The sequence below is a fragment of the Oncorhynchus nerka genome, linkage group LG17 (assembly GCF_034236695.1).
Source record: "Oncorhynchus nerka isolate Pitt River linkage group LG17, Oner_Uvic_2.0, whole genome shotgun sequence".
Classification (NCBI taxonomy): domain Eukaryota; kingdom Metazoa; phylum Chordata; class Actinopteri; order Salmoniformes; family Salmonidae; genus Oncorhynchus; species Oncorhynchus nerka.
Window position 1 is genome coordinate 47,729,274 of NC_088412.1, and position 12,561 is coordinate 47,741,834.

Below are 12,561 nucleotides of genomic sequence, written 5' to 3' on the forward strand. Positions count from 1 at the left end.
GTTCACTCGCACACAACACTCATACACACACACACACACTCTTGCAAGCTCTCTCTCTAGCTAGCGATTGGGGGTATTTAGAATTTTATTAAGAGCCGCGTTAGCGGTTGCGAAAGCTGCAGCCACAGGAAGAGTAGCAGGGGAATGATGACACATGACTTACTGCATACATTCAAAGAGCCTCCGTACAGATACGTATGCACACAAACACACACAGCTCCTCCCACGTGTCACACACAGACGTACACACACACACCAGTAACACGATGGCCAAAAAAATGAAAGACTAAACTCTATGGTCCTTGATGGTCCTACTTTATGTCAGACATTGTGTGCTATGGCTTGCAAAATAAATAAATGTGACTCTGGATGACGACATAAGGCTGTTTGTTATCAACATTAGGGCTGTTTTCCTCAATAAATGAAGTCCGCTTCCTGTTTTGTTTCCTCTCCTTCCTTACTTCCTAGTATCGCAATACTGGTATCGTGACAACACTAACAAGCACACACAGAAACACGTACTCTGCTCCTCCAGCGTGTCTATGTCTCTGACAATGGCCCTGAAGAAGGGGCGTTTGTGGGGGTCGTAGGTCATGCAGTGAGTCATCAGTTCAGCCAGCTCTTTGCAGTCTGGGGTAGCCAACTGGCACTCCGCTGCGTAGAACCTCTCCTTCTACTCACGGGAGGAGAGAGAGAAACCTTATTAGTTATCAAGGCAGAGCAAGCATGAGGTATTATCCGTGCTTGTCCTGGGCAGGAACTGAGTACCGCCCCCTAAAAAAAAGGTTCTACTGCTTGAGTTCCTGTTCCTCTTATAGAACATTAGCTCACGAGTATGGTGGAGCTCCTGCACTGAAATATAAACAGCACCGGTACCCAAAATGAGAACTGGCACTTATTTCAGTCCAAGTCAAGCACGGTGGGTGTATTACTCTGGGTTGCAATACATTTGTTACATATATGTATTGGTAGTATCTTACAAGTGGATCAAGGTGTGTGTGTGTGTGTGTGTGTGCAGGCGGCGTGTACCTCAGTGAGTTTCTTGTCTTTGAGGGGCACTTCTCCGTCATAGCAGATCTCCCACAGTGTGGTGCCGAAGCCCCACTTATCGGCCGCTACACTCAGGTTGGCAGAGTCCTTCACACACTCTGGAGCGATCCATGGGATCCGGTCCACACACTCTGCAGGGTGGCACAAACACAGCCTTGGGCACACGGTATGTGTACACTATACGGGGAGAGGGGAATGCATTCGACTGAAACGTGTCACCCACATTTAACCCGACATCCACGTCCAATGCAGCAGTTGTTGTTGGGGGTTTAACTGCCTTGGGGCAGATTTATACCTTGTTGGCTAGGGGATTCGATCCAGCAACCTTTCGGTTACTGGCCCAACGCTCCTACCCGCCGCTCACTGTACGAACACATTCACGTTCGGTGTAAAAACACACTATTGTACTGAACACACACAACAAACTGTTGGGGAGCGGGGAGAGGTTTTGTCAGTATTAATATGTTTGTCGTCCTGTCTTCCCTCTCTGACACATTTACTGTATTACTTTTCCATGATGCTCTCTGTCTCTCTCTCTCTCTCCCTGTGTAGTGGGCTCTGCCACCCAGCCTCTCTCTGGCCTGGAGTCAATTCACTCCCAACTGACAGGAATCCACAGCCCTGCCATGCCAGTAACACAGTACATAAACAGAAGGGGAGAGAGTCCAGGAGGAGCAAAAGAGAAGGACAGAGAATAAGGGGAGAGAGTGGGAAAAGGAGAGTGGGTGGGGAGAAGGACAGAGAATAAGGGGAGAGAGTGGGAAAAGGAGAGTGGGTGGGGAGAAGGACAGACAATAAGGGGAGAGAGTGGGAAAAGGAGAGTGGGTGGGGAGAAGGACAGACAATAAGGGGAGAGAGTGGGAAAAGGAGAGTGGGTGGGGAGAAGGACAGAGAATAAGGGGAGAGAGTGGGAAAAGGAGAGTGGGTGGGGAGAAGGACAGACAATAAGGGGAGAGAGTGGGAAAAGGAGAGTGGGTGGGGAGAAGGACAGACAATAAGGGGAGAGAGTGGGAAAAGGAGAGTGGGTGGGGAGAAGGACAGAGAATAAGGGGAGAGAGTGGGAAAAGGAGAGTGGGTGGGGAGAAAGGACAGACCATAAGGGGAGAGAGTGGGAAAAGGAGAGTGGGTGGGGAGAAGGACAGAGAATAAGGGGAGAGAGTGGGAAAAGGAGAGTGGGTGGGGAGAAGGACAGAAAGCAGTGCGTAGAGGGGGAATAGAGATTGGGATGAAAGCGTCTTCTCATTTGTCAGATTCAAATGTCCCAGTGGACATTCACACGGAGACATCCAGTCTAGTCATTAACTCCTCTGGTCTGTTTAACCGTCTCCACTCAGCCACAGACACCGTAAATGGTTGCCGAACAGAAGCACGATGCCGTCGGAGGGAAATATGGAATGTGAGAAGTGTCCTCGTACAGTATCCAGTATTCCCTGACAAAAACCTCACTTACTAACACTGGTGGTCTTTTGTAGCTCAGCTGGTCGGGCACGGCGTTTGCAACGCCAGGGTAGTGGGTTCGATCCCGCGGACCACCCATCCGTAAAATGCATGCGCATATGACTGTTAAGACGCATTGCATTGGATAAAAGCGCGTGCTGAAACGGCATATATTATATGACTCTGAAGACATTCTCCTGGGTCACAAACCCTTCAGAACTCAATATACTGTAGAACAGAGGCTTCATATTTATATCATCTCAGACTGGGCCCTTGTCCTGTCAGAGCTCAACGTGGATCCTCTGCAAAACAAGATGTGTTGCTCTGGATGACAACAAAAACGGTCATTGAAGATGATGGTTGTCTGGCACACATTGTGCATAACTTGCCACACAGAAATGATTCAGTGAAGTCGTACCCTCTCTGGTCAACACAGTGATGGGTATCCCGGGGTCGCTGAGCTTGATGAAGGGTCCTCCCTCACTGTCCACTCCGTCTCTGGCCAGCAGGATGTTCTTGGTACACACAAAGCCATGCACCAGCTTCTTATCCTCCTACACACACACACACACACACACACACACACACACACACACACACACACACACACACACACACACACGAGAGAGTCACATCAAATCTAATTGTGTTTGTCACATGAGCTGAATACAACAGGTGTAGTAGAGTTTATAGTGAAATGCTTCCTTATGAGACTTTACCAACGATGCAGTGTTTTGTTTTGTTTATATCCCAAGAGGAATTAAATAGACAGGGTACATACAGGGAGTACCAGTACCAGATCAATGTGGAGGAGTACAAGGTATTTGAGGTAGACATGTACATCTAGGTATGGAGAAAGCGACTAGGCATCAGGATAGATAATAATAAGAGTACAATAAAGACCATAGTAGCAGCACCATATGATGAGTGCGAAAGTATGTGTGTGTGTGTGTGTAGTGTGTGTGTGTGTGTGTGTAAGTGAGTGGGTATAGTCTTGTGAGTGTACATAGAGTCAGTGCAAGATCAGGTCAACGCAGATGGTCCAATCTACGGCTTTGGGTGACTGTAGTCTTTGGTGTGTGTCTTCCATGGTGTACCGAGAGGACTGTGTTGTCTTACCAGGTAGCTGAGAGCACTGGCCAGTTGTTTGGCCACCTGGAACTTCCATGGTGTACCGAGAGGACTGTGTTGTCTTACCGAGAGGACTGTGTTGTCTTACCGAGAGGACTGTGTTGTCTTACCGAGAGGACTGTGTTGTCTTACCGAGAGGACTGTGTTGTCTTACCGAGAGGACTGTGTTGTCTTACCGAGAGGACTGTGTTGTCTTACCAGGTAGCTGAGAGCACTGGCCAGTTGTTTGGCCACCTGGAACTTCCATGGTGTACCGAGAGGACTGTGTTGTCTTACCGAGAGGACTGTGTTGTCTTACCAGGTAGCTGAGAGCACTGGCCAGTTGTTTGGCCACCTGGAACTTCCATGGTGTACCGAGAGGACTGTGTTGTCTTACCAGGTAGCTGAGAGCACTGGCCAGTTGTTTGGCCACCTGGAACTTCCATGGTGTACCGAGAGGACTGTGTTGTCTTCGCATGAGCAGATCCAACGGACCGAACTGGACAAACTCCTCCACCATGATATCTGGGGGAGAGAGAGGGACAGTCAATGCACCGCACACACACACACACACACAGACGCACTCAGGGAATATTCTGCCCGCTTGGCCACCACAACAGAAAGACTGGTTTGTCTTGTGTTTTGGGAAACAGTACAGTGACACCTATAAGTAACAAAAGACAAGGGAACGCTCGAGTAAATGAGGGATTTTGAAAGTACATTGAAAGCAGGTGCTTCCACACAGGTGTAGTTCCTGAGTTAATTGAGCAACTAACATCCCATCATGCTTAGGGTCATGTATAAAAATGCCCACTTGCCCATTATTGCGGCTACAATGGCTAGAAGAAGAGATCTCAGTGACTTTGAAAGAGGGGTCGCAAAGGAGCACAGGTTTAAAGTGTGTGTGTGTGTGTCTCAGTCATCAGATACCAAAACATCTCCCACTAACCTGTTTGGACAGGACAGGTTTTAGATTGAATACTATTCAATACTGAGTCAACAGCTCATAGGGAATTCGGTATTTGTAAATAATGGCAAGTCCTATCACATCCACTAACAGTGTAGGTCCTGTATTACCACTTCTTATGTGTCATGCAGGTTACCGTGGCAGCGTAGGGTGTGTGTGTGTGTGTGTGTGTGTGTGTGTGTGTGTGTGTATACTCACTCTCCAGGTGGCGTACACAGACTCCATAGAGCAGGGCGATGTGCTTATGGGAGACCTGCCGCATCATACTGGCTGTCTCAAAGAAGGCCTGGGGAGAGAGGGAGGAAAAAGAGAGCGGGAGAGATGGAGGTGATAGAGAGAGTCAGGCAGCTAATGTGGCAGAATATTGCCACAGAACATCACTCACACACTCTCAGAAGTTACTCTTCTAGTGGGAGTCCCTAAAGTTATCACAGGATGGAAACAGTGTGTGTGTCTTACCAGAGAGATGTCCCTGTGTCCGGACCCCAGCACCTTCAGCACTACTTTGACGTCCTGAGAGGAAGAGTATCCAGCATCCTCATCCTCCGCACTCTTCACCTTCAGTACTCCAGCATAGATGTTCGTCCGGGTACCCAGCCCCAGGTGCTCTCCCTGAGAGGCAGGAGAGAGGGAGAGAGGAGAGCGAGTTAGTCAAGACACACTCACGAGATACACACACTCACACTGTAAACACACACTGGTGACTGACACCAGTAAGAAAACACTGAAGGACTAAAGTGGCTAGAAAAATAAAAGATTGACAAAGTCTCTTTCAGCTGATGGATAGATGTGACTGATATGGTATGTACTGGATGTGACTGATAGGGGTATGTACTGGATGTGACTGATAGGGTATGTACTGGATGTGACTGATAGGGTATGTACTGGATGTGACTGATAGGGTATGTACTGGATGTGACTGATAGGGGTATGTACTGGATGTGACTGATAGGGTATGTACTGGATGTGACTGATGGGTATGTACTGGATGTGACTGATAGGGTATGTACTGGATGTGACTGATAGGGGTACTGGATGTGACTGATAGGGTATGTACTGGATGACTGATGATGTACTGATGTGACTGATAGGGTATGTACTGGATGTGACTGATAGGGTATGTACTGGATGTGACTGATAGGGTATGTACTGGATGTGACTGATGGATGTACTGGATGTGACTGATAGGGTATGTACTGGATGTGACTGATAGGGTATGTACTGGATGTGACTGATAGGGTATGTACTGGATGTGACTGATAGGGTATGTACTGGATGTGACTGATAGGGTATGTACTGGATGTGACTGATAGGGTATGTACTGGATGATGACTGGATGTGACTGATAGGTATGTACTGGATGATAGGGTATGTACTGATGACTGATAGGGGTATGTACTGGATGTGACTGATAGGGTATGTATGTGTGACTGATAGATGTACTGACTGATAGGGTATGTACTGGATGTGACTGATAGGGTATGTACTGGATGTGACTGATAGGGTATGTACTGGATGTGACTGATAGGGGTATGGTATGTACTGGATGTGACTGATATGTACTGGATGTGACTGATACTGGATGTGACTGATAGGGTATGTACTGGATGTGACTGATAGGGTATGTACTGGATGTGACTGATAGGGTATGTACTGGATGTGACTGATAGGGTATGTACTGGATGTGACTGATAGGGTATGTACTGGATGTGACTGATAGGGTATGTACTGGATGTGACTGATAGGGGTATGTACTGGATGTGACTGATAGGGTATGTACTGGATGTGACTGATAGGGTATGTACTGGATGTGACTGATAGGGTATGTACTGGATGTGACTGATAGGGTATGTACTGGATGTGACTGATAGGGTATGTACTGGATGTGACTGATAGGGTATGTACTGGATGTGACTGATAGGGGTATGTTCACTGGATGTGACAATAATATGTACTGGATGTGACTAACTGGATGTGACATGATATGTGGCTGGCTGGCTGGATGTGGCTGGATGTGACTGATCTTTGTTGGATGTGACTGATAGGGGTATGTACTGGATGTGACTGATAGGGTATGTTCACTAATGTTCAATAATATTCACAATCTTCTAACTCATGATATGTGGCTGGCTGGGTGTGGATCTTTGATCACGGTCGACTGGCCGATATTTAAGGCATTCCTAGTTGATCACCAAACATTTCTGTAGAAAAGCCAACAGTAAAGGTTTGCCATCTCATTGAATTGTTTAATTTGTCTTGCGCTGTTGGCGGTAGGTGCACTTGATTCAGAAGCCCTGCACACCGTGTAGGCCAAGTGTTCCCATTTTCAACCCTTTCATTTGTCTGAAGGGACAAACACCGCCTACCAGGAGAACTGTGGCTAAATCAAGCGCACCTACTGCGCTGGCCAGTCGGATAGCTCATATCACCGTGCCTACAGCTTTCACGACCCCACAGCAAATGTTTGAGACTAGCCTACCTGTGATTTTATCAAACTTTTAAAACTATGACCAAGAGAGAAACTTTGAAAGAACACAGCAAAGAGCTGCTGTTTTTATGAGCGAGTTCATATCTACTTTATTTCAGCACTTTTACTAAACATAAAACGCAATTCTCCCTACTTCCACTCGCGCTGCAGCTGCAGTGAAGGAGTAGCCAAGTGTATCGACAGGCCTGCGTTTTATTATTAGCAGCTCGGCGTGTCTATTTTAATATTAAGGAATATTTAACTTCTCTCGTCATAGGAACAACATGAATTTGTGCCTGAGGCGGATGCAGTGTGAATTGAGTTTCGGCGTCAGGTGGAGGACAATGTCCCCTCTCTGGTCTGTCTCACAGGAGGAAAGGAGAGAGCAGGGACCGTGAGAGCTAGACCCTCTGCTGCTCTCTGCCTCCCTCCGCTGAGACTGACCATCCGATGCAGGTAACATCAGTGCAGTAAAATGATTTACATTTATGCTCAGCTGTGCCTCGCAAGTGATACGCCCACAGATCTATTTTGTTATCAAAGCTCGAATTATGAAATGAAATATGGTCTGAGAATAACAATATTGGTAGGCCAGGCATATAGCCAATATGCTGTGATAATGTATTAGGGCTACTGCACAAAAAGAAATATAGGATGGTCTGGTGAAATACCTCACTCATCACCCAAAAGGGCACTTGGCAAGTAGGAGGGTAAACGGGCAGGTGCTTGGGCACCAGTAGGAGGGTAAACGGGCAGGTGCTTGGGCACAGGAAGACCCCTATCGGTGCCTGGTACGGTGCTGTACCTGTAATATCTCCTCCTTGAGGATCCTGTGGAAGCTGAGTTGGCTCTCCTGCAGGGGTGTCTGGGGGACCAGCACTCGTTCCTTAGTTACTACCAACAGGTTGGACACCTCTGAAACACACACATATTCCATATTAGCCAGTGCAAAACACACACACACACACACCACACACCACACACCACACACACACACACACACACACACACACACACCAGGGTTGTGTTCATTAGGCCACGCAACAACAAAATATTGCATGGCTGTGTGCTCGATTTTATACACCTGTCAGCAACAGGTGTAGCCAAATCCACTTGATTTTGTATATAGTGTAGTATGATAGTATACTTATGGGATACGCCCCCAGTGTATTTGTGAGAAGCCTTTAATACACTACACTAGCCATGATTGGCTGGATTTTGAGACGTGTGTCGTCGGGGAGGGGCGTCCCTCCTACCTTATAAAAAGGTCCAACGTTGCATCGATGAGTCATTCAATATAAGCAACACCTCTTCCTCTCTCCTGCAAGCAGGGTGGTCTGGTGAAATCCCTCACTCATACTGTCAGAAAACCGGGGTTACAGTTGGAACCTAAAGTTCTCTTTCAAGTATTCATTTCGGTATTTCACTTATGGTATATACGAACTCCTGTATTGCCAGACAAGCTTATCCTGACGACCGACTGCCCTGTGTGACTCATCGCACAAAATGGGCCCTGGCCCTCAGAAGATCCTACACCTAAAACAGTATGCGCCAGTGTTGGTGCAGTGACATGGAGCCTATAAAACTTTGCAAACGTATGAGATGAAGCCCGACTCACTGCTGAGCAAATATCTTGGATAAATATACCCTTAAATAAAGCCCAGGGCGCAGCCATTTCTCTAGTGGAATGAGCCAGTAGGCCAGCAGGAGACAATATCTTTACCAAAGCGATAGCCCCCACTATCCAGTGGGGGAGGCGTTGTTTATGGAGTGCTTTACCCCTGTAAGGTGTTTCTAAACCACTTAGTCCTGTCCATGTAGATGCACAGAGCGCGAACATATACAACCATTTGTTCTGGGTGGGGGGAGGAAAATCTGTCAGCTCAAGGGGAAGACACGTCTAAGATGGGTTAGTAACCATAGGGATAAAGGCGGGGTTTGGCCGCAATGATACCCTATCGTTACCAGGAGCAAACTGTGCACATTGACGAGTGCACTGAGAGCGTGTGAATGTCGCTTGCACGCTTGGCAGAGGCCAACGCTAGTAACAGTGCTGCCGTAAGTGAAAGCATCTTAACCTCCACCTGATCCGAGGGCTCAAAAGGCTGTTGGCATAGAGCATCCAAAACAACTGATAAGTCCCATGACAGGGCAAGCTGTTTGGACCCTGGACTCAAAAGGCTGTTGGCATAGAGCATCCAAAACAACTGATAAGTCCCATGACAGGGCAAGCTGTTTGGACCCTGGACTCAATCGACCTGCACCGTTCACAAAACAGGCAAAACGGGCCCTACTGTTGTGCTCCCAAAACCCACACGACAAGCCGAAATAGCTGCCAGATATACCTTAATAGCAGAAAAGGCCTTTCCTTTGTCTAATAATTCCTGTGTAAACGACCGGGACAGAGCACTGGAACGACGCGGCCTGTTAATTGGTGCGCCATTCCTCAAACACATGACATTTACAAATCAAGGGGCCCAGAGTGGATGAGGCTCTGGCACTCAACAGTCTAAATGTGATTTTTGGAGAAGCCCGGCCGTGTTCAAATGAAACCGTTCATGGGCCCGGCCGTGTTCAAATCAAACCGATCATGGGCCCAGAGTGCCAACCGTTCCGGGTGAGGTTGGAAAATCTCCCTGCGCTCCTGGCACAGTAGGTCCCAATGCAGTGGGAGGTGCCACAGTTGACCGCATAGTAGTTGAGTGATCTCCGCCAGCCAGTGGCTTTCTGGCCAATGTGGCACTATTAGTATGAGAAACAGAGAGAGCGATCAGGGCCAGTAGGGGGAATGAATACAGGAGGTCACATGGTCACTCATATGCCAACGCGTCCATCCCGATCGGTGCATCCCGACCCCTCAGGGAAAAGAACAGTGGTCACTGTGTATTCTCCCTCAATGCATAAAGATCCACTGCTGGAATGCCGAAGCGAATCTCATTTCATAAGTGTCAAAGGCTTTTATTGACAATTACATGAAGTTGATGCAAAGAGTCAATATTTGCAGTGTTGACCCTTCTTTTTCAAGACCTCTGCAATCTGCCCTGGCATGCTGTCAATTAACTTCTGGGCCACATCCTGACTGATGGCAGCCCATTCTTGCATAACCAATGCTTAGAGATTGTCAGAATTTATGGGTTTTTGTTTGTCCACCCACGTCTTGAGGATTGACCACAAGTTCTCAATGGGATTAAGGTCTGGGGAGTCTCTTGGCCATGGACCCAAAATATCAATGTTTTGTTCCCCGAGCCACTTAGTTATCACTTTTGCTTTATGGCAAAGTGCTTCATTATGCTGGAAAAGGCATTGTTCGTCACCAAACTGTTCCTGGATGGATGGTAGAAGTTGCTCTCGGAGGATGTGTTGGTACCATTCTTTAGTCATGGCTGTGTTCTTAGGCAAAATTGTGAGTGAAACCACTCCCTTGGCTGAGAAGAAACCCCACACATGAATGGTCTCAGGGTGCTTTACTGTTTGCATGCCACAGGACTGATGGTAGCACTCACCTTGTCTTCTCCGGACAAGCTTTTTTCCAGATGCCCCAAACAATTGGAAAGGGCATTCATCAGAGAAAATGACCTTACCCCAGTCCACAGGAGTCCAATACCTGTACCTTTTGCAGAATATCAGTCTGTCCCTGATGTTTTTCCTGGAGAGAAGTGGCTTCTTCGCTGCCCTTCTTGACACCAGGCCATCCTCCAAAAGTCTTGCCTCACTGTGCCTGTGAGCAAGAGCAAGCTCTGTACTGGTGGTGCCCCGATCCCGCAGCTGAATCAACTTTAGGAGACGGTCCTGGCCCTTGCTGGACGTTTTTGGGCGTCCTGAAGCCTTCTTCACAACAATTGAACCGCTCTCCGACAAATGGTTGATTTAGGTGCAATCTTACTGGCAGCAATATCCTTGCCTGTGAAGCCCTTTCTGTGCAAAGCAATGATGACGGCAGGTGTTTCCTTGCAGGTAACCATGGTTGACAGAGGAAGAACAATGATTCCAAGCACCACCCTCCTTTTGAAGCTTCCAGTTATTCGAACTCAATCAGCTTGACAGAGTGATCTCCAGCCTTGTCCTCGTCAACACTGACACCTGTGTTACCGAGAGAATCACTGAGGTGATGCCAGCTGGTCCTTTTGTGACAGGGCTGAAATGCAGTGGAAATGTTTTTTGGGGATTCAGTTCATTTGCATAGCAAAGAGGGACTTTGCAATTAATTGCAATTCATCTAATCACTCTTCATAACATTCTGGAGTATATGCAAATTGCCATCATACAAACTGAGGCAGCAGACTTTGTGGAAATTACTATTTGTGTCATTCTCAAAACATTTGTCCACGACTGTACAGTGTAACAAAAATGCAATGTAGAGTAGTAGATATATTAGAATCATTATCAGTGTGTGGCTGGGTGGAGAGGAGGAAGTGATGTTGTGACAAAAAGAACTCTGTGGTTTTCAACACACAAACACAACAAAATCAAAACACAAATGATGCTCCACCCTTGTGACAGAACCACCATAGCAGGCAAAATATTTCATCATAACAACCTCCACACACACACCTCCACCTCCCACGCCTGTCTGCAGTAAACAGAAGAGGAGAGATGTGCTCAGGAAACCACAGTACTCCTTTCCTTGCCTCTCACTGATGCACATGCACCAGCGCACACACACACGCGCACGCGCACACACACACACACACACACACACACACACACACACACACACACACACACACACACACACACACACACACACACACTATGTAAACAAGACAGGGTTCTCACACACACAAGACACTTGCAAAAACACATAGCCACACCTACACACAGATGCACACAGTTACCCTCAGAGGGTTAAGTATGTGGTAATCATGGTGAGGCAGTGTCGCTAAGGGAAACTAGAGTTCTTGGTGTAAACAGGTACTAAAAGGGACATCCTTTCAGCCGACCAGAACCAAGTCACGCAGAGGGCTCAGTTCAATATGCGTGCTTTCAGCTGACCAGAACCAAGTCACGCAGAGGGCTCAGTTCAATATGCGTGCTTTCAGCTGACCAGAACCAAGTCACGCAGAGGGCTCAGTTCAATATGCGTGCTTTCAGCTGACCAGAACCAAGTCACGCAGAGGGCTCAGTTCAATATGCGTGTTTTCAGCTGACCAGAACCAAGTCACGCAGAGGGCTCAGTTCAATATGCGTGCTTTCAGCTGACCAGAACCAAGTCACGCAGAGGGCTCAGTTCAATATGCGTGCTTTCAGCTGACCAGAACCAAGTCACGCAGAGGGCTCAGTTCAATATGCGTGTTTTCAGCTGACCAGAACCAAGTCACGCAGAGGGCTCAGTTCAATATGCGTGCTTTCAGCTGACCAGAACCAAGTCACGCAGAGGGCTCAGTTCAATATGCGTGCTTTCAGCTGACCAGAACCAAGTCACGCAGAGGGCTCAGTTCAATATGCGTGCTTGTGTGCAAAACATGTATGGAAAGGCCAACATGACATCCTGAGGGGCTGAAATAAAACCACTAAAAGTTGAAGTGAAAGT

General features: G+C 47.5%; 1 protein-coding gene across 1 annotated transcript in view; it reads right to left on the bottom strand.

Annotated features, from left to right (window-relative positions):
• LOC115145341 (tyrosine-protein kinase JAK1-like) overlaps positions 1–12,561 on the bottom strand; it is a 63,870-nt gene that overhangs the window by 10,916 nt on the left and 40,393 nt on the right. Inside the window, exons 11-17 of the mRNA XM_029686834.2 lie at positions 7,837–7,946; positions 5,024–5,176; positions 4,763–4,850; positions 3,995–4,122; positions 2,906–3,041; positions 1,030–1,181; positions 523–673 (exon numbers count right to left, since the gene is read on the bottom strand). Of these exons, the coding sequence (XP_029542694.1) occupies positions 523–673; positions 1,030–1,181; positions 2,906–3,041; positions 3,995–4,122; positions 4,763–4,850; positions 5,024–5,176; positions 7,837–7,946 (918 nt within the window). The remainder of the gene's footprint in view (positions 1–522; positions 674–1,029; positions 1,182–2,905; positions 3,042–3,994; positions 4,123–4,762; positions 4,851–5,023; positions 5,177–7,836; positions 7,947–12,561) is intronic.